General features: G+C 41.7%; 1 protein-coding gene across 1 annotated transcript; it reads left to right on the top strand.

The window, feature by feature from the left end:
* Positions 1 to 1282: 1282 nt before the first annotated feature.
* GVQW3 (GVQW motif containing 3) lies at positions 1283 to 20494 on the top strand. The gene is given in 3 exon segments (XM_027848090.1): positions 1283 to 1478; positions 1481 to 1739; positions 20236 to 20494. Coding segments are annotated over 3 exon segments (714 nt in total).
* The last annotated feature ends 296 nt before the right edge of the window (positions 20495 to 20790 follow it).

Genomic DNA, 20790 nt, shown 5'->3' with positions numbered 1-20790 from the left:
AACTAACCGAGTTGCCTTTCCCAGGCAGTGTAACGAGTCTAGGATATTGCCTACATCACTGCCTGAATCCTGGAGCCCCGGCACTGATGACAGCGCACGAACCCAGGCTACAGGTACGTGAGCCTTTCTCTTTTCCCCGCCCCTCCCATTTGAGTCCCGCCCTCCGCACCTGCGCACTCGCTCTTCCCGCGGGGCGTTCCCTCGCGGCGCGTCCCGGCCCCCCGCGGCTAGAGAGCCAATGGCTGAGCTGAGAACACACACACCCCCAGAACCGTGGCCGCGGGAAGCTGAAGAGCAGGTCCAATTGCGTGCTGCTTGGGGCCTCGAATTTTTTCCCACCTTTTTCAGGAGAAGCCTCGGCTCTGTTGGAGGGAGGTTAGTGGGAGGGAAGCACCCGGCGTTGTGTGGCCTTCGAGGGCCCGGGAGCTGAAGATGGAAAACGTGAATGGCCCAGAAGGTTGTCATCAATCCAACTCTCGCCGCTTCCTTTCCATAATGCATTCAGGCCTTGCTGTGGGAGCCTTCCCTCCCCCGCGAATGCGCATGCTCCAGGGCGTGGGTTGAGGGTATTAAGTATGAGCGTGATTCGGGTGAAGAGCCCGCAGGTGGATTGAGAGAGCACGAGCCTGGCCCAGGAACTTAGTTCCAGCTTCTGGTAGGTTACCGGGCATGAGAACGTTGGGCAGATAAACGCTGGAGGCATCTGTCAAGCTTTCCCTATGAGGCTGGCTTGCTTTCTTGTCATTTTGTCAATGCATGAGAAGTTAACCAGGGGCTTGCCTGGATGTTGGAATTTCAAACTCAGCTTGGTGTTATCACAGCTTGCGAGGGTCGGTTGGCACCCCCACTGAGGAAGAGGTTGTAGGGAAATCTGGAGGGTGTGACTGTAAGTTAAGCGGGGAAGAAGAAACTGGAACTGCTTGCATTATGGGCGGTCTGAGGACACACTGAGATTCCTCTTCTCTCCTAACCTTTCACCCTCCGCCTGGTCACTGAAGGTCTTCCATTGGATACACGGTGAATCTGTGTTGGGAAATCTTTCTGTAGAGATTTTTGCTCAGGGTAGAGGTGGACTAGAGGCCGTCTGTAGGTCTTTCCAGTGCTGGGATTACAGGGTTCTGAATTCCAACTGCACACAGCCAATTTAACAAAGTTGACCATTTAATATTGTGCTGACACCTGTAGCACAGTGCCAGGCATATAGTAAGCACTTAATAAATGCTTGTTTCCTTCCTTCGAGTGAATAGAGAAGTGACTATTATTTCAGGTGTCCCTTATAAAAATGAGTGACCGATATTTAGAGCAAAGGATTAGTATCAAATTTTGTGTGAAGTTAAACAAATCTGCAAGTGAGACACTTGACATGTTAAAAGAAGCTTATGGGGATGAAGTAATATCAAGAGCAAGGGTTTTTGACTGGCATAAAGGGTTTAAAGGAGGTAGGGAAGATGTAGGGGATGATGCATGAAACGGTCGTCCATCACTCACAGGACCAAAGAAAATATCGAAAAAGTGAGAGATTTGATTCTTTCAAATCGCTGCTTAACTGTTAGAACAATGACTGAAGAGTTACAGCTGGATAAGGAAACAGTCAGACTCATTCTGAAAGAAAACTTGAACATGAAGAAAGTATCTGCAGAGATTGTGCCAGACCTTTTGAGGGATGAACAAAAGCAGCCTGACATTTCTTTTGAGAGCTCGGGGGAATCTGGTCAAAATGATGCATTGTTGAGAAAGAATGTTCCTGCTTCTGGAACACAGGTTATCCAGTGGGATTGTGTCATCAAACTGCCTCTGCCTCCTCCACCCTTCTTTATTCATTTCTCGAAGGCCAGCTGTGGAATTCATTATCCTGTAGCCTCCTACCCAAACTCACTCAGGATTGGTTATCGCTGTGGTAAGAAGAATAGAAAAAGTTATCTGAAACTTCCTCAGTAGATCAAAGTGCTTCCTTAGTTGTATTCCAATTCTGGTGCCTGGTCTTTATTCTCTCCCTCCCGCTCCCTCAGGTCCTGTGGACTTCCTGATTACATACCTTTTGCCTGACCATTTGACTCAGTCTACCTCTGCTCTCACAATTTGTGTTGATCTCCTGGTTGTTGTTTATTTTAATGGACTTTGGATGTCCGATCCCGTACAGCCCCTCTGATATTTGTGTACAGTACTCTTTTTTTAATTTTATTTTAATTTTTTTTGTTGTTTTTAGGCAATTGGGGTTAAGTGACTTGCCCAGGGTGACAATACTCTTGATAGCTCTTGCTTACTAGACTACTGATGCATCACTTTTATGTTTTGTGTTGCTTTTCTGATGCCATCATCTTTCCTAGTTCCCCAGAATCAGCCAACATACTATAGGCTCTATATAAATGCAGACGTCATCATTCCTGCCACCTTAACTCTTCCTTTCATTTCTGGAAACCCCTTCTTCTCCAGACTGAGTGTTCCCCAACCAATATTGTTTTGTCTTCTAGGTATGTCAGATGCCCTGATTTTAAGGCTAACCAAGTTTTATCAGGTCCACAGTTGCCTAGGCCTCTACTTTGCTAGAAGGGAAGAAAACTTAATCCTCGGAAATATGGAATTGACACAGGCCAAGAATAGGTGTTTTGAGGGAAAGGAATTGTTTTTTTTGTTTTTGTTCAAGAGGGTGCATTCCAGGATCTGCAAAAAATGAGAAATGTTTAATGTTACAGTATGTGTCAAATTCTCTTGTCTTCCTGTAGATGACTAATTGTAATAATCATCTGCCTTACATGGGCTGCTGTGTTGTATCCCACTTTCCATTACCCCATTTGGGGTTTTCTTGGCAAAGATACTGGAGTGGTTTTCCATTTCCTTCTCCAGTTCATTTTACAGATCAGAAACCGAAGCAAACAGGGTTAAGTGACTTGCCCAGGGTCACACAGCTAGTAAGTCTGAGATCAGATTTGAACTCAGGTTTTCCTGATTCTAGGGCCAGTGAGCTATCCACTTAACCATCTAGCTCAGTCTCCAATATAAAAACATTCTCATAAGCATGGTCCCCCCTGCCCAGACTAGAGAATTTCATCTACTTCTGTGTCCCAGTAAATCAGTAAGTGGCCAAGTGAGCCCATAAGAATCAGGGCAGAGAGCTGTTCAAGTTTTGCAGCGATACCAGCTGCCAGGGTACCCATATAATCTAGCTGATACGTTGAGGCCGTGCAAGTCGATCAAGCCTAACCAATATTCGAAAGCTGAGAAACATTGCATTACCCTCAATATGTCGTGACTGGAGAATCTGGATATTATGTAGCAGGTTGTCCTATGAGATCCCTGTACCTTGATCTACCGAGGAAAATGCTTTGCTCTTGCTACACTTTGAACGGAAAGGGTGCATTTGGGGACAATGAGCAGAGAGCCTTACCTATCGCCTTTTCTGGGTATTTGTCTCCCTCCGAGAAGGGGAAAAGTTGGCTGCTACTGACAGTATAGATTTGGAGACTTACTCTGACTTTGTGGCTATACAGTAGGTGGTGTTACCATACTTCTAATATCAATGGAAGATATGAATGAGAATATCCTATTATCAGTTCCCATAATTGAAGAGTCCATTGGCTTATTATCACAGTTCATAGCATGTGGTAGGTGCTTATTGGTTTATCCTCATATCCTTTAATTGCCAGGAATCAGTTAAATAATCTGGACCTCACACTTTCATCTTTTACATCCCTGTTCAACATCAACAACTCCCAACTCCTGAGACACCTCCCACAAACCATCCTGTTTGGAGCGTCCAATTACCAGTAGATCTGCTTTAATTCCTTGACTCAGGATCGCCATATTAGCAGCTCCCTTGATATCCCAAAACAGGAGAACTATCAGTTGGAGATCATTGACTCAGCAGGTAGCCATCCCAGCCCCTGCCAAAGCCTGAGCGCTGTCCTATCTGACTAAAAGAGTAAGCAGGCAATGCAGGCGTTTCTGAGAAAAAGGTAATTAAGATATCTGCCACATTGCCTTCATGATATGTCTCATAGACCTAGTTTCAGGGATGCAATTTCCTTTTAGATAAATGTTTCCTTACTGATCTAAAACTATGACTCCTAAGGGTTTATCTCCAGGATAGAGACGGGGTTTCTTTGTCCTTTTACTTCCTCAATTAATGCTCCTCTTCTCTCTTACCCCCATACCCTTTTTAAGGTAAGATGGATAGGTCTTTAAGGATTCATAGAAAAGGTGGAATTTGGGTTGAGCTTGGAAGTAAGGTTGGGAATCACAAATAAAGTTAATCAGAAAGGTTACTCTTGATAGGGAGCAATGATAAGTCAGCAGGTACAGAGGTGGAAATGTAAACCATATGCATAGGGAAGAATTAAATGCCACAGGGAAAAAAAACCATAATGTGAAATAAGCAAGTGTTTATTAAGTACCTACTGTGTGTCAGGCAGCAATTAGCTGGGGGGAGATAAAAATTTTAGATGACAGATGCCTGATCCCTGGGCATGTAACTCACATTCTGTTACCAACCACTTACGCTATGTTTGTGGAAGAGGAGAACTTTGTAGAGAATGCAAAAAGGAAGGAAGAAAAAAGCATCTATTAAGGCTCACTCTGTGCCCAGTCTACAAGCAATAAGAAAAGAAGTCTTGCCCTCCAGAAGCTTATGTCCAAATGCAGTAAGTCAGCATACAAAAAGGGGGCAAGGGGAAGATGAGGTAAAGTCCAGAAATTCTGGAGCTGGGCTAGGGCCCTCCACAAAATGGAGGCTTCAGGAATGACTCAGCAATAGGAAAAGGGGCTTGGGCTATGTAGAGGGATATTCCAGGATGAACCAGTCCCAGGAGTGGTAGCCCTGCAGGGCTTGAGAGAAGTTCCAGGATGAGACAGCAGAAGAGGCAGTCTTCTGAGGTCCAGCTTAGGTTTGATGGGACCATTTATACCTCAAAGCACCTCAATACCATGAAAATTCTTAAATCCTATCCCTTTGATTCCTGTTTTCAGCAATTTGTGACCAAGGTAACAAGATTCTTTTGTCTTTCAAGAATGAAAGGAATTTAAGTTGTAGCAATTTTGTCAGAGTTTCTAACAACACTCAGGATCCAGATTCCCTTTGAGGTGTTTCTTGCTTCTCTGACTCAGGCCCCATCCAGAAACTCAGTCATTACCTGATACTACCCTGTCTGCTAATGTCAACTCCCTTTGCAAGCATGCAGATCGCAAAATTAAGGAAAGGAGGTTCTACTAAAAGAAAAAATAGAAGTCAAACTGATACTATTTGATGAGCAGCTCTATCCCAAAGATCCAGAGAGCATCTCAGTCACAATCCTGAATAAGATTCTGCTTCCAATATGTGTCAGTAGGCAAGGCTTCCCTTATCAATTACTCCCAACAGTCTGTATCAGGCATTGTTCTCTAAGTGACTGGCTCCCCACTCCTCTGGTTCTTTCCCAGAAAGTGTGTATGTTAGTGTCTCAGCAGATATTTCTTTCCACATGGTCCTGATGGCAGTGCCATACGGTCCTTAGCAGGTAGTACTTCCTAGTTGTTGCTTTGCCTTCTCTGGTTCCATGTGGCTCCTTTTGGGCAGTGTTAGCCATTGTTCTCAGGCAAGGCCAAAACCCCTTACCAAGGAAAATCCTCTCTGCTGGGCACAGTGCTCACCACCACAGAGGGGAATGCTGCCAAACTTTTCCTTGTCTGCAAGAAAACAGTCTCCCTGCATTGCATACAGCTCTAATGGGGCAAGACCAGACTTGAGACTTCCTTTCACTGTGAGCCTCTTACTCATCACCACCACTGGTTTCACTGAAGCCTACCTGCAAGCAGCAGGATCCAGTTACTCCCCAAGTTTTTAAGTGCTCCTTTCAGATGTGGTGATTGCAATGTGTGCCTTTTTAATCATTTTCTTTGGTAACTTGGATAAAGATATAGATGTGTGCTTATCAGATTTGTAGGTGCCACAAAGCATCAAATTTTTATGCCTGCACAGAATAAACACCCTTCAGGTACATAGATCATCTAGATCAAAGGTGTCACACTGGTGCTTAGGCTGTAAAACTCCCGAGTTCTACCTGAACCAGAATAAAATGTAATTGGGAAATGTTTAACAAAATAAATAAAAATAAGGTACAACATGAATAATGTGAATTTGTGGTTTTTCTAAGTCAATATGCAGCTGCAGGGATTCCCTTCTATTTGAGTTTGATGCCACTGGTCTAGAACATACTGTCTTTTGGCCTCCTCAAAGGTCTCATATAAATCAGGGACCCCAATTCATCTTTCATTTTTGGAGAATGTTATTATCACTACCATGCATACAGATCTGCTTGTCTATAGAATGACACCGTCAAATTGAAAGCAGATCATGCCTATCTAAATAAACATTTACAACATCTTACAGGCTTCCTGAATTACACAATTACTCATTACTCAGTCTGAATTATACCCACTCCCATCCCAGAACTGTCATGCTCCTATACAAGGGTTGCTTTAACCCGTGGGCACCACTTGGCCTAATCAAGTGGACTATTTTTGTGCTTCTCACCTAGCACCACCCTGAATTATTTTTTTAAAATTTAATTTAATTCATTTTTTGTTACATTTTAAGTTCCCAACTGTCTTCCTCCCTCTCTTCCCACCTCACACTAGAAAAGGCTACCATATGATACAGGAATGTAAGTATAGATAAGACCATACTCTTCATACTTCTATTATCAATTCTTTCTCTGGAGGTGGATAGCATCTTCCTCCATAGATGCTTTGTAGTTGATTTGAGTATTATATTACTCAGAATAACTTGGTCATTCACAGTTCTTTGAATAATATTGCTGTATGCAAGAGCTAATGTCCATGTTGTCCTCTGGGTATCCCAGGTTCTTTTTCTCCTTCCCTCTGTACAGATATATTCCCCTCAACCCCAGTGGCAGAATCCCCAGTTTCAGCTTTGCCAGTAGCAGGAGTACTTGTTTTCCAAGAGAAAGCAGGAGTTAACCATGTTTCCTATCATGAATCAGAAAAAAGAAAGTAACAAGTACTCACTTTGGAGAATGTTACTATTGCAAGATTTTTACTCAAGGGAAAGGCCAACATTTTAAAACCTCAGTGATACAGACAGATACAAACAAGATGTGATTTTTTCTTCTGAGTAAAACTAACTACCACAGGCCTCACTGTCCCATTCTTATGATGCAATAATTAGCCTAGCTTGCATCTCTGTGAGAGAAGTAGGACAGGCATTGTTTATACCCATTGTACAGATAAGGAAAAAAGTTCAATGACTTAGGATCCTTAGAGAATTTAGAACTGCAAAGAGCCGTAGTTTAACTTCTCATTTTATCAAGGAGTTAAGCTGAAGCCTAGTGAACTTCAGTGATTTGCCTAAGGCAAGGGAATTCTTTAAACAATTGGGTTGCAGCTGTATTCTCTGAAGAATTTTTAAGTCCTGCAGAGAAATTCTGCAAAATAGAAAATATCTTTAGTTGGAATAAGCCCAATTCCCAGGATTCTTGTAAAGGATTGTGCCTTGGTAAGACCCTTTTGAGTTCTTATTGGTCTGAGCAGCCACCATTGGACACACTGTACCTTGATGCCAACATAGTGATGTCATTTTGGTCCTTTTCAAGAACAAAGGACAACAACCAATCAGCTACCTTGGGGGTAGGGGTGGGGTGAAGATCCCTTCCCTCAGGGAGGTTATAGTCTAATAGAGAATACAGAACATAAATCTGAAACCATCAAACAAAAATAGCAAAGATTTCCCCTCTTTGTAGCTCTTCAAAGAAGCTGTGTGCTGCCACTTGTCAAGTAGGTTAAAGTGGGGATTCCTTTCATGTGTGGATTGGATTAAGATGACCACCGAGGTCCTTTTCAATTCTCATATTCTGTGATTCTGGTTTTTTTTTAAATTGTTTGTAATTTTGCTTCTCTAGAAAATATCCTGATGACATTGCTACTATGCTTCATCAGAGTATATTTCTTATTCATTTAGTTGGTTGGTTGTTGTCCTTTGTTCTTGACTGGTGTGCTATGTGCCGGGCACAGTGCTATAGGGCTAGGGGAGCTAGAAGATACAATGTAGAACCCTCCCCTGAAGAGCAGATTTTCATTCCTGCCTTTTACAAACCTTTGTTAGGTAAATAAAGACAGGGGAAAACAGGATAGAAGGAAAACAAAGACAGTGTAAGAGGTGAATCCTTGTTCCTAAGGCCTTAGGCATCATTCACTCATTTGACCATCTTTTTTTTTTTTTTTTTTGGTTATCTGAGTTCCTCATAATGTTCACAAGTGCAAAAATATAGTGGGCCAGGCATCCATAGCCAAAGTCAATTGCGAAGACAAACGTGAATTTTAAGTGAATCAGATGACAGCCCCAGTTTTTTATTTCTTTTTGATTACAGAGACCCGGACTGATTTTGTGTCTTACCTGGAACTGCCAAAATAAAGGAAAGTAGGAATAGCACGAAGTATCACAGCCAGGACCTACCACAGAATCCTTGGATGTCTTAGAAAAAAACTGCATTTGCTTCATCATCTCTTTTGGGTCTCTTCCCATGTATGATGGCACTAACTGGTCTGCTCCCAAGAAGCCAAAAGATGTTGTCACAGGGTGGTTTTATGTTTGATCCTTTGCAGATTAATCAGGGTGGTAATGTCTTAACGCTGGCCAAATAGCCTCAAGTCCTGAAGCTGGGCCACTTGGCAGGTGTTAGACCCAGCCTGAAAAATGCATCGTAAAGGAAATTGAGCATGTGAGAATCATTTGGCAAGTACACGAAGTTAAGCAGGTGTCTGAGTCTTGGGGAAGGAAAGCTGAGATAAACAGGTTTTGTAAAAGGAAACAACTTGTCTTCCAATGGACTGTGCCAAATGTCAGGAGAAAAGACAAATTTATATTTTACCATATTAGGCGGGTGGTTACCTCTACACAGTGTAGAAGGGACACTTGAATTTCTGGGGAACAGAAACTCTGGTTCATCTAGCAAAGTTGGAAGGCTTTGAGTATAGGCCCAGTGATGGACTATATATCTTTTGTCCAAGGCCCAGCCTAGCTCAATTCTGAGAGTCTCATCACCTCTCCCCTCCACCCCCCACTCCTCTTGTGTGTTATAGGGCAAGGAGTTTGCATTCCCAGCACTTAGCACAGTGCCTGGCACATAGTAAGCAATGCTTCCTGACTGACTGATGAACCAAGTTGGCCGCAGTTTACATATGTTTACACACACTTGATGAGTACTGCAATTCATGAAGACCGTATAAGGTATAGAGAGGATGCCATCTCTGTTGGTGGAAGGAGGGCTACACTGAGAAATCATATCCTTTAAATAATAAAATGTTAGGTGGTAGGTTAAAGTGTGCTAATTCTGTATTGGGTATGTGGTTTTCGTGAAGGAAAATGAGCCATCAGATTAGGAGAAAGGAATTTAATTCTACTCTTTTCTTTCTGTTTTTGTTTCATCTTGAGAAATTAAGTTAGTTTCCTGTGATTTCTAAAACTGCCTTAAAATCTGTTCTGTTGACTTCCATGATACTTTTTAAAATGCTGTTTGAAACATCACAGAACAAACTGCAAGATGTAGGCCTATTTCTATGTAGGCGTACCTTGTTTTAAGTATATGTAAGGTATGAAAATTAGGATTTATTAAACATGATGAGAGCTTTTCTTATAATGTTGAAGCTAGAAGGGACCTTATAGGTCTTCTAATTCTTCCTGCAAACCCCTTCCCTGGATTGTCGGAGAAGAAAACTGATTTCCTCAAAAATCTGCAGCTAGTTGGGAAAAAAATTTTACAGCAAATGTCTCTGATAAAGGCCTTATTTTCAGATATATAGAGACCTGAGTCAAATTTATAAGAATACAAGTCATTCCCCAACTGATAATAGTCAAAGGATATGAATAGGCAGATTTCAGGTGAAGAAATAAAAGCTATCTGAAGTCATATGAAAAATTGCTCTAAATCACTGTTGATTAAAGAAATGAAAATTAAAATAACTCTGAGGTATCATCTCAGATTGACTAACATGACAGAAAAGGAAAATGATAAATGTTGGAGGATGTGAGAAAATTGGGGCATTAACGCATTGTTGGTAGACTTGTGAACTGATCCAGCCATTCTGGAAAACAGTTTGGAACTATGCCCAAAAGGCTATAAAACCATGCATACTCTTTGATCCAGCATTACCACTACTAGGTTATCCCAAAGAGATAAAAAATATAGAAACGGATCTATTTGCACAAAAATATTTATAGCAACTCTTTTTGTGGTGGCAAAGAATTAGAAGTTGAGGGGGATGTCCATCAATTGGGGTATGGCTGAACAAGTTGTGGTTTATGATTGTAATGGAATATTACTGTACTATAAGAAATGACAAGCAGGATGATTTCAGAAACAGCAATATTATATGATGAAGAACTGTGAATGACTTAGCTATTCTCAGCAATATAGTGATCCAATATAATTCCAAAGGACTCATGATGTAAAATGCTGTCTGCCTCAAGAGAAAGAACTGATGTACTCTGAATGCAAATCAAAGCATGCTATTTTTCACTTTATTTTGTGTGTGTTTTTGGTTTGTGTTTTCTTTCACAACATGACTAATATGGAAATATGTTTCGTGTGACTGCACATGTATAACTTGTGTCAAATTGTTTACTGTCTCAGGTAGGGGAGAGGGAGGGAGAAAATTTGGAACTCAAAATGTGAAAGAAACAAATGTTAAAACTTGTTTTTACATGCAATTGGGGAAAAAAATAAAGCATTTAATAACATTTTAAAAAATACATAGCTAGTTAGTGTCAAATCTAGGAGTCCTAACTTCTAATGCATGCGTTTTTCCTTCTTCCTACCCCCAACCAAAAAAAAATGCTTTACAAAAGGATTCATTATAGAATATTTTTATCAAACTCCCATGGTGCATTTTAAGATTTTTTTTAATTAAGAAAACTTAGATTTTCATACAGCTTTTCAGGAAAATATTTAATGCACTGAATGATACAACAATGGAGCTAGAGTAGACCTGACAGGTCACTTATTCCAGCCATTTCATCTTACAGGTGGGGAAACAGGCTCAGAGCACTCAGGGAAGTGACTTGTCCAAAGTCACCCAGCAAGTCAATGGTGAGACCAGAATTGGAAGCCAAGTCTTTCTCCTTGCAATCTAGTACTCTCTCCTCAAAACCACATCTCCCCATATTTTCCCAAAGTGTCCTCTCTTGTTTCATCCATTTGGTTTGTGTTTATAAGTACATTCTGGCATCCAGTTGTGCGTTTTTCCAGATGTTCCTCCCGGCTCATTGGATGATGTTCCATTCTGTGTCCTGGATGATGTATTTTAATCCTCTTCTCCTGTCTCTGCTCTGTGGATGATCTAGGCATGGGAGAACCAATAAAGATCTTAAAGCTCTCATCTTTTCCATCTCTTATTTCTGGGTGTGTTTATATTTGTGACACAGTGTCTGCAATTGTGAAATTTACCCCATAATGAGGACATCTATTTCCCGAGCCATATTCTTGGGTTTCCAGACATCCTGAAAATGGCCTTTGTACTTCACTTGTGGACACCACCAGCCGTGCCCCACAAGAGTGATGTTTCCATGGTAACACATGCATTTCAAATGGGAAAACAGAGGGAGACTCAGGGGAAAAGGGGAAAGGGGCTTTCAAATGCAAATAGCTCAAAAACAAGAGACATAAATAAGACACATGATGGTATGCAATGAGGTAAGATTCCACTATAAATGACATGGATTTACTGACCCTCATCCATGCCCCAACTTCAAGTGTTCTCTCAAGTTTTCATAGAATACTACTCCTCCTCCTTCTCCACCTCTCCATACCTTTCTACCTCCTATCACATTGATTTATACATATCATCCCTCCCTCTGCCCCATTTGGGACAGTGAAGGTAAGGACTGTATCCTGTTCTCCCCTTGGTTTACTAGAGCTGAGCCTTGTACATAGTAGGTGCTTGAATTTAGTCAATAAATATTAAGGCCCTACTACACGTCAGGCACAGTTCTAAGCACAAAAGGCAAAAGACAGTCCTGCTATAGAGGAATTCCCAGTCTAATGGGGGAAAGAGCACATGAGTATTTATGTACAGATAAACTATATACAGGATAAATAGGAAATAAGACCTAACATTTATATAGTATTTACCATGTGTATTAGACTGTGCTAAACACTTTAGAATTATCTCATTTTGTCCTCACAAAAAGCCTGGGATGTAGGTGCTATTATTCGCTTCATTTTGAAGATGAGGAAACTGAGGTGAAGTGACTTGTCCAGAGTCACATGGCTCATGAGTGTCTGAGATTGGATTTGAACTCACATCTTCTCAATTCCTGGTTCAGTGCTCTAACCACTGTGCAACCTAGCTGCACTAGAATTAAGGAGGATAGGAAAAGGCTTCCTGAAGAAGGTAGGATTTAAATTGAATTAAATGGTATGAAATTCCATTTTTCTACCTCTATGGCACCTTCTCTTTGGAGACCTCAAAAACAACAGCTAGAAGTCTGATGAAGTCAGTGGGAGGGTAGGGGGGAGCCTGAGTGGATTTGCACCTCAGCATTGCCACTTTCTAGCCATGTGACCTTGGGTATGCCATAGAGAACCCATAGATTCACTCAAGAAGGGAGCTTAGACATTACCTAGTGTAACCCTATCATTTTATGACCACTAAGGTTCAGAAAGACTGAATTGCCCAGAGTCTAGTTAGATGTGGAACTGGGATTTGAACCCAGGTCTCATAGAACTAAGTCCAGTACTCTTTCCACTAGCCCATGTTGTCTTGCCACAAGGGTCTATTTCTTTTTGTCCCTTCCCCAGTACCCTTAGATGTACACAGACCCTAGGAAAGGAAGCATTGCCTGAATGGCCACATTGCATCAAGGACATAAAGTCAAGTCGGGCAATGAAGTGTATCCAACTGAAGCAGCAGAGATTCAGGCCATTAGAACACTAGCTTGTCCTGGGGCCCAGCCAGGGGATGCTGGTTGAGCAAACAACATTGTCCTTGCTGTCTTGTGCCTCTGACTCTGAGTCATGTGGCAATAACCCACTGGAGGATTAATTAGAACTCACGGCATCTCAGGACTTATAAGCACAGAAAATGGTGTACAAATGTCCCTACAACCTGAGAAGAAGAGGAGGCACCAGATTGTGGCAAGAGATGAATGTTTTCAGGTCAGGGAATAGGACACAACTATCCTGGGAAACTGGGATTTGATCCTAGGCAAAATGGGGAAAGGACAGTGGGAGGATGCAGAGTGTGTTTTTAGTGCCTCTCCACACTTCCACTGTGTCTCCCTTCCCTTCCCTCCCCTCCTTCTTTGTAGTGTGCTCCTCCCTGATAACCACTGTGGTGCCTAATTCATGCTTACCTTCCCTGGCAGTGTCTTAGGCTCCCGAGACACTAGATTGGATTTACAAGTACAGCCTGAATTTGTTTCCCAAGAGAGTTGTTACTCATTCTCTCTCCCAACATCTCCAGTCTGTAGGAATTCCTATGAGGCAGAAGAATGTTACTGGCATTGGTGCCATCTTCCCCCCTCCACTTCTAGGGCATTCCCAGTAACCTAATGGTGAAATGAATTTAGATTTAGATTGAAGAGACCAAAGTTCAAGTCCTAAGTGGATCATTTATTAAAGGCTTCTAGGTGATGCAATGGACTCGGAGTCAGAAAGACCTGAGTTGAAATGCAGCCTCAGACACTTATTTTCATACACAAATTAGAATAGAAAAAGGATTGTATGTGAGACAATACATATCAATTATCATACAGTTTTGCTTTCCCCTTAAGTAGATAATAAATTCAACATATAACTTTCAGAGCTGTCCTGCTTGTCTGGGTTTGCCTCTGGTCCCTTCCTTATGTTCTCACCTGCATATTTGTTTTTTGTTTCTAAAAAATGCTTCAATGGCCTTCTTTTCTTTATTTTTATTTTTTGGGGAGGCACCAATCCCTCTCTTTATGTGACAAATTGAAAATAAAAGTATGGGTCAGGATATGGAGGGGATGGAAGCAATATCACAGAAATGGAAAGTTTTTCAGTGTCTTTTTAAATTCCAGTGGTGAGGGGGGCCCCACAAAATGAGGGGTTGGGCATTTAGGTGTAAATTTTAAAAGAGCGAAAAGTGACATAATCCTTTGGTTCTTTGATCAAAGCAGATGAGCAATCAATCTATAAACATTCAGTCATTTTTCAGTGGTGTCCAACTCTTCATGATCCCATTTGGGGTTTTCTTTGGCAAAGATAGTGGAGTGGTTTGCCATTTCCATTTTCAGCTCATTTTACAGTTGAGAAACTGGGGCAAACAGGGTTAAGTGACTTACCCAGGGTTACATACCTAATAAGTTTCTGAAGTGGAATTTGAACTCAGGTCTTCATGATTCTAGGCCCAGCACTTTATCCACTGCGCCACTTAGCTGCCCTGATCTGATGCATACATAAGCAGGAATCTCTTCTCTAAATCCGTGATAAGTAAGCATCCAGTTTCCACACAAAAACCTATAGTAATGGACAACTCACTACCTTTCAAGGGCAGCCCATTCCACTTCTGGATAGTCTAGTTGTCAGGGAGTGTTTTCCGTACCTCAACCTGAAATCTGACTCTCTACAGCTTCTCAGTGCTTCTTCTAGTTTTAGGGCCAAGAAGAACAAATTTAATGTATCTTCCACCTGAACCTAACTATTGCATCCTCCCTATGACTTCTCTTCTCCAGGATGAATACCCCAGTTCCTTCCAGTGATCCTTATATGTCTTGATCTCTAATCCTCATTTCCTTAGCACCAAGCATAACCCATTATGGATAGCATGAATGTAGCATGCTAAAGGAGAAAGGGTACTGGATAGGGAGTCAGGATATCTGGATGTCCAAGCTTCATCACTTGTAAATCTGTGGCCTTGGACAAATCACTTCAAACCTCTGAGACTTACATTTCTCATCTGTAAAGTGGAAATAATAATTCTTTCACTACCTGCCTCACAGGCTTGTCATGACTATGGAATAATGATGAAGATAAAGTTCTTTGCCGCCAGAAAGTACTGTATAAATGTAAGCATTACTATATCTTAGGTGCTTAAGAACTGTTTTGAGAAGGGACATGGAAAAATGAATAGAGGGCTGCTTTCAGCATCAACAGGATCTGAGTTCAAGTCCTTCCTATTGGCCTTGTGACCCTGGACAAACCACTGAGACTCATGGTGTCCTCATGTCCTCTAAGACTGTCCAAGACACCTGAAGAGCAGGGTCTGATCTCCTTTGGGAGAGGGAGTTTCCTGACTAAGAGTTCCCTACACTGATGAAATCAGTGGGAAAGAAAGGACTGAGAAGAGATGTCCACTGAATGAATGGATGAACAGGGAACAAATGACAGGCACATTCAAATGGTATCTGCTGAATGATTAGATGTATACGTGGATGCCTTAACCTAACGGAATGAACCTCTAATGCTGGAATTTCAGACACTGGTGACAGGTGTGGGAGTGGGGGAGGTCTTTTTCTTTCTTTCTTTTTTATTAGTTTAAAAGTATTTTATTTTTCCCCCAGTTACATGCAAGAAAATTTTTAGCATTCGTTTTTTATAAAATGTCAAGTTCCGAAATTTTCTCCCTCCCTCCCTTCTCCTCTTCTGAAAATGGTAGGCAGTTAGATATAGTTTATACATGGGCTATCATGTAAAAATATTTCCATATTAGTCATAGTTGTGAAAGAAGAAACAGATCAAAAGGGGAAAAACACAAGAAAGAATAAAGTAAGTGAAAAAAATATGCTTTGATCTGCATTCAGAATCCATTAGTTCTTTACCTGGATATGGATAGCATTTTCCTTCATGAATCCTTTGTATTTGTCTTGGATCATTGTGCTGCTGGGAAGAGCTGTCATTCATAGTTGATTATCACACAATGTTGCTGTTACTGTGTACAATGTTTTCCTGGTTCTGCTCATTTCACTTTACATTAGTTGGAACAAGTCTTTCCAGGTTTTTCTGAAGTCTGTCTGTTCATCATTTCTTATTGCACAATAGCATTCCATTACATTCATATACCACAGCTTGTTCAGCCATTTCCCATTTGATGGGCATCCCCTCAGTTTCCAATATTTTGCCACCAGGAAAAGGGCTGCTATAAATATTTTTGCATATTTAGGATATAGATATGGGAAGTCTTTTGAAGCAGAAGACCCTTCCAACATGAAGACCATAAGGCTCATATTCCTGTGATGTTGCAATCCCATAAATTTTTCAAGGAGTTGTTACTTCATTGTGGGGTGCCCTCCTACCACTGACACAAATCCCAACCCCCTCACACCTTAGTAGAAAGTTTTGTGAGCTGCTGTGATCAAAAACAGTCATTCCCTGGTGGGAGGTAGGGAGGCACCTTTGTGATGATGAAGAGTCTCTCTGAACTTAGCTAGGCTGATCCTTGGAGGACAGAGACACACCCAATCCATCACCAGGCCTGTGTGGGAAGAGAAGGCTTTCCAGTCAGGTGTGCTCTTTCTTCTCATCTTGGCTAGTTGAAATCCTTTTCTTCCTTAAAAGCTCTGGTCAGGTGCTACTTTCTCTGCCCCTCCCTCCCTCACCCATTCCCCACTCCCTCAAAGATGAAAGTGATTTTTTTTCTGTCCTCAAATTTTCTAAGAGTGAGTAATAATTTTGTTGTTATTGTTGTTCAGTCGTGTCCTACTGTTCATGACCTCATTTGGGGTTTTCTTGACAAGGATACTGGAATGATTTGCTATTTTCTTCTCCAGCTCATTTTACAGAAGAGAAAACTAAGGTAAACAGGGTTAAGTAACTTGCCCAAGGTCACACAAACTAGTAGGTGTCCAAGGCCAGATTTGAACTCAGGAAGATGAGTTTTCCTGACTCCAGGCCCAATACTCTAACCACTGAGCAACCTAACTGCCCCTAAGTAATAATAGCTAGTATTTGTATAGTACTTTAAGGTTTGCAAAGCACTTTACATATGCTGTCTCATATTATCCCTATTTTACTGATGAGAAAACTAAAGCTGAGAAAGATAAAGTGACTTGCCTAGGGTCACATAGCTAAAGTCTCAGGCAGGATTTGAATTCAAGTCTTCCTGCCTCCAGGTGCAACACTCTAAGAACTACACCACCACCATCCAACCCCACCCCCCCCAACACCAGCTGCCTTGTGAGTACTTTGTCTGGATTTAGCCTTTATATTGGTGTGTATGTGTCATTTCCCTCCCCCTCTCAGTAGATTATGAGCTCCTTAAAAGCAGGGACTGGGTCATTTTTCATTTTTTGTATATGAATGAAAATTCAAGTGTTTATTCTGTGCTAAGCATAGAGGATACATATACAAAAGACCTTGCCCTGAGGGACTTATATTTTAATGGAGGAAACATACATTTAAGGGAGTGGTGGACAAGGAGAAGAATTTTGGTCCTCAAAGTTTCAAGGATAGTGATTGAGACCATAGGCAGAGTTTGATGCACCCTATCCAGAAACAATGACAGGGACTGATCTGATAATGGTTCATGTTTCCAGAACTGGAGGGATTCTGGGAGAAGAAAGGGTACTTTCAAGGAAAAGAAATGGCAAGGAGGTTAAGAAGGAGATAGCTGGAGAGGAGAGAGACTATAAATTCCTTACAGGCAGGGACTGTGTCATTTTTCATCATTGTACAGCCCCAACACCAAGCTGGGGGCCTTGCACTTTCTTAGGTGTTTGATAATTGTTTGTTGAAATGAACTGAACTGAATTGGTAGGACCTGCCAATTGTGTTTCAGAAATTTAATTAGGTTAAATTAAAAAAATTTATTAAGCACTTACCATGTGCCATAGGTTCTAGATACAAAGATCAAATAAGACCTCAATCCTGCCTTCAAGAGACATGAGTCTAATGGGGGAGGTCATATGTTCAGTTATTTCAGTAGTATCTGACTCTGTGACCCCATTAGAGGTTTTCTTGGCAAAACTACTGCAGTGGTTTGTCATTTCCTTCTTTAGCTCATTTTATAGATGAAGAAATGGAGGCAATCAGGGTTAAATGACTTGCCCAGGGTCACACAGCGAGTAAGTATCTGAGGCCAGATTCAAACTCATGAAGATGAGTCTTCCTGATTCCAAGCCCAGTGCTCTGTCCACTGTGCCACCTACCTGCCAGTCTAATAGTCATGAGTCATGAAACATGTCTGAAAGTAATTATCATAAAAGGTAGTTTTAGGATGTGTAAGCATAAAGGTCTAATATAGGAATTTGTGATTTCATAGCTACAGAGACCACTACAAAACTGCAGGTTGGTACCCTCTGTGCAACTTAGTTAAAGAGAATTGTCCAGAGCACTGAGAGTTAAGTGACTTGCCCAGGGTCATACAATAAGGACAAGTCAGCAGAACTTGTGCTTGGATTTTCTTAGCTCTATGGTTGTCTCTATGCCCAGGATAGAAATCATACCCCTAATGTGAGCCTACACCCAGTCTGTACTCAATCATCCTTAGGTTCTGGATGTTCGGTCCCATCACAACACCCACACTACAGAACAAGTCCACATCTACTGCTGCTGCCTGGAATGTTTCCACCCTAACTGGCTTCTTCTTGACTCTTCTGGTTTTTGGAATCACTGTTTCACTCTCTCTTCACTGCTTCCTATCTTGTCCTTTGGATTTGGTCCTCTGGGGAACTTTTTGATCAACCCATTATGGACTCTGGTTTTCTTTCTCATATTCTGACCTAAACCATGACCCTTTCCCTCCCCCCCCCCCCCCCCCAACAGGGATCTTCCTTGTCCCTGAATTATCCTGTTAATTACCTTTAAGTGTTGGTATACACTTTGTTCCCATCTACCCTAGGGACCAGGCATTCATTAGAAATCATATCTTGAATATGGTTCTGTGTTCTTTCTTTTTTGGTCTGCCCTAGGTTTGCATCAGCGAAGATAACTCTAGGTCTGAAAACTCCCTCCCCTGGTGCAGATCAACATAGGATCTCAAACTTAGGATCTTAGAAAGTTATGTGGGGGGGGGGGTCAGCTAGGTATCACAGTGGTTAGAGCACCAGCCCTGGAGTCAGGAGGACCTGAGTTCAAATCTGGCCTCAGACACATGATACTCACTAGCTGTGTGACTCTGGGCAAGTCACTTAACCTTAATTGCTTCACCAAAAAAAAAAAAGTTACCTGGGACACTTGGGAGGTTGAGAGACTTACTTTACATCATTGTAGGATTGCAGGGTAATGAAATTGAGACTTAAGCCTTGAGACATCTAGCTCACAGTTCAATTAACTTTTTATTTTTGTTCCAGTCTTGTGATTTCATCAGTGTGCAGAACTCTCTCCACCTACACTATGTAGATCTAAACTCTAGTCTTAGAGAGTTTTCAAGGCACTGAGAAGTCCAGTGATCTGCCTATGGTCACACAGCTTATATGTATGTATCATAGGCATGTCTTGAACACAGGTCATCCCGAATCTAAGTCAGTGCTATTATCATCATCATCATTATCATCATATCCTCATCACCATCACGATCATCATCATCATTGCTAATGTTTTTATAGAGTGCTTACTATGTGCCAGAGCACTGTGCTAAGTGCTTTACAAATATCTCATTTGATCCTCATAACAACCCTGGGAGGTAGGTGCTATTATTATTCTCTTTTTTACAAATGAGGAAACTGAGGCAAACAGAGGTTAAGTGACTTGCCCAGGGTCACAGTAAGTGACTCTGGCAAGTGTCAAATTTGAACTTAGGTCTTCTTAACTCCCACAGAGCTTTGTGCACTATGGTGCCACCTAGCTATCCCTGTCGGTCTCTGTTTTTGTGTTTGTTTCTGTCTCTCCCCCTCTCTCATTCTTTCTCCCTTCCCTCTCTCATTCTTTCTCCCCTTCCTCTCATTCTTTCTCTCTCTCCATGTAGATTATGTCTTAGAAATCAAAGTTTTTGTACCACTCTGCACATAATAAATGTTATTTTTATTATTATTAGAGAATATGCTGACTTGGAGTCAGAAGACCTGTGTTTATGTTTTGCCTCTGATACGTATAAACTAAGACACATAAACACAATTGCCTTAGAAACTACTACTTGGAGGTCTCTCTGCACATAGTAGGTGCCTAATTGTAACTGTCTTAGAAACTATGGCTTGGAGGCCACTCTGCACAGAGTGGATGCTTTATGCCTAAATCAAATAACAGCCCACTGCAGTAGCCATGGGGGTGCAGAGGAGACCCTTGCACAGCTGCAGAGAGCAGAGGGAACTGGCTTCAGAGTCAGTCAAAATGGTCATGTTTGTGTTTTCTGGGTCTGCATGGTCAATAAATTTTGAACTACAAGTGATTCTTTACCCCATCTTTCATGATTTTATGTGACTTAAGGGAATGAAAGCATAACATCCTGCTTCCCCATAAGCTCTCTGGCAGTGATGTTGGCACCAATTAAAGCTGAGTCTGTGTAATTAATCAAAACCAATTTGGAAACCCTAGTGATTGGCTGGTCTGTTGTACTGCCTGCTGCACATACAGTAGTTCCTCTGATTAGTCGAGGAGACAGGCATATATGAACTTTTTACGGGTTTGTGGTGCTGGCTGAAAGTGTTGGCTATGTCATCCGAAATGACTAATGAGGCTAGAAACTTAATCCTTGTGAGTGAGCTTATGAAGAAGGCCTGCTGTCTATACTTGGCTCCACTTTTGTAACACAGATGGAAAAGAGACTAAATGGGGTAGTGGAAAAAAAAAAACATGGGACTGGGGAGTTAGGGGACCTGCCTCTGAGCTCTGATTCTGCTGCTAACTAGCTGTGTGACCTTGGGTAAGTCCCTTCCCCTCTCTGAAATTCAGTTGCTAGGAAACTAGA

The sequence above is a fragment of the Vombatus ursinus genome, unplaced genomic scaffold (assembly GCF_900497805.2).
Source record: "Vombatus ursinus unplaced genomic scaffold, bare-nosed wombat genome assembly UNPS02005659.1, whole genome shotgun sequence".
NCBI classification, from domain to species: domain Eukaryota; kingdom Metazoa; phylum Chordata; class Mammalia; order Diprotodontia; family Vombatidae; genus Vombatus; species Vombatus ursinus.
The sequence above is the reverse complement of the archived record's forward strand: the minus strand, read 5'-3'. Positions and strand labels throughout refer to the sequence as shown.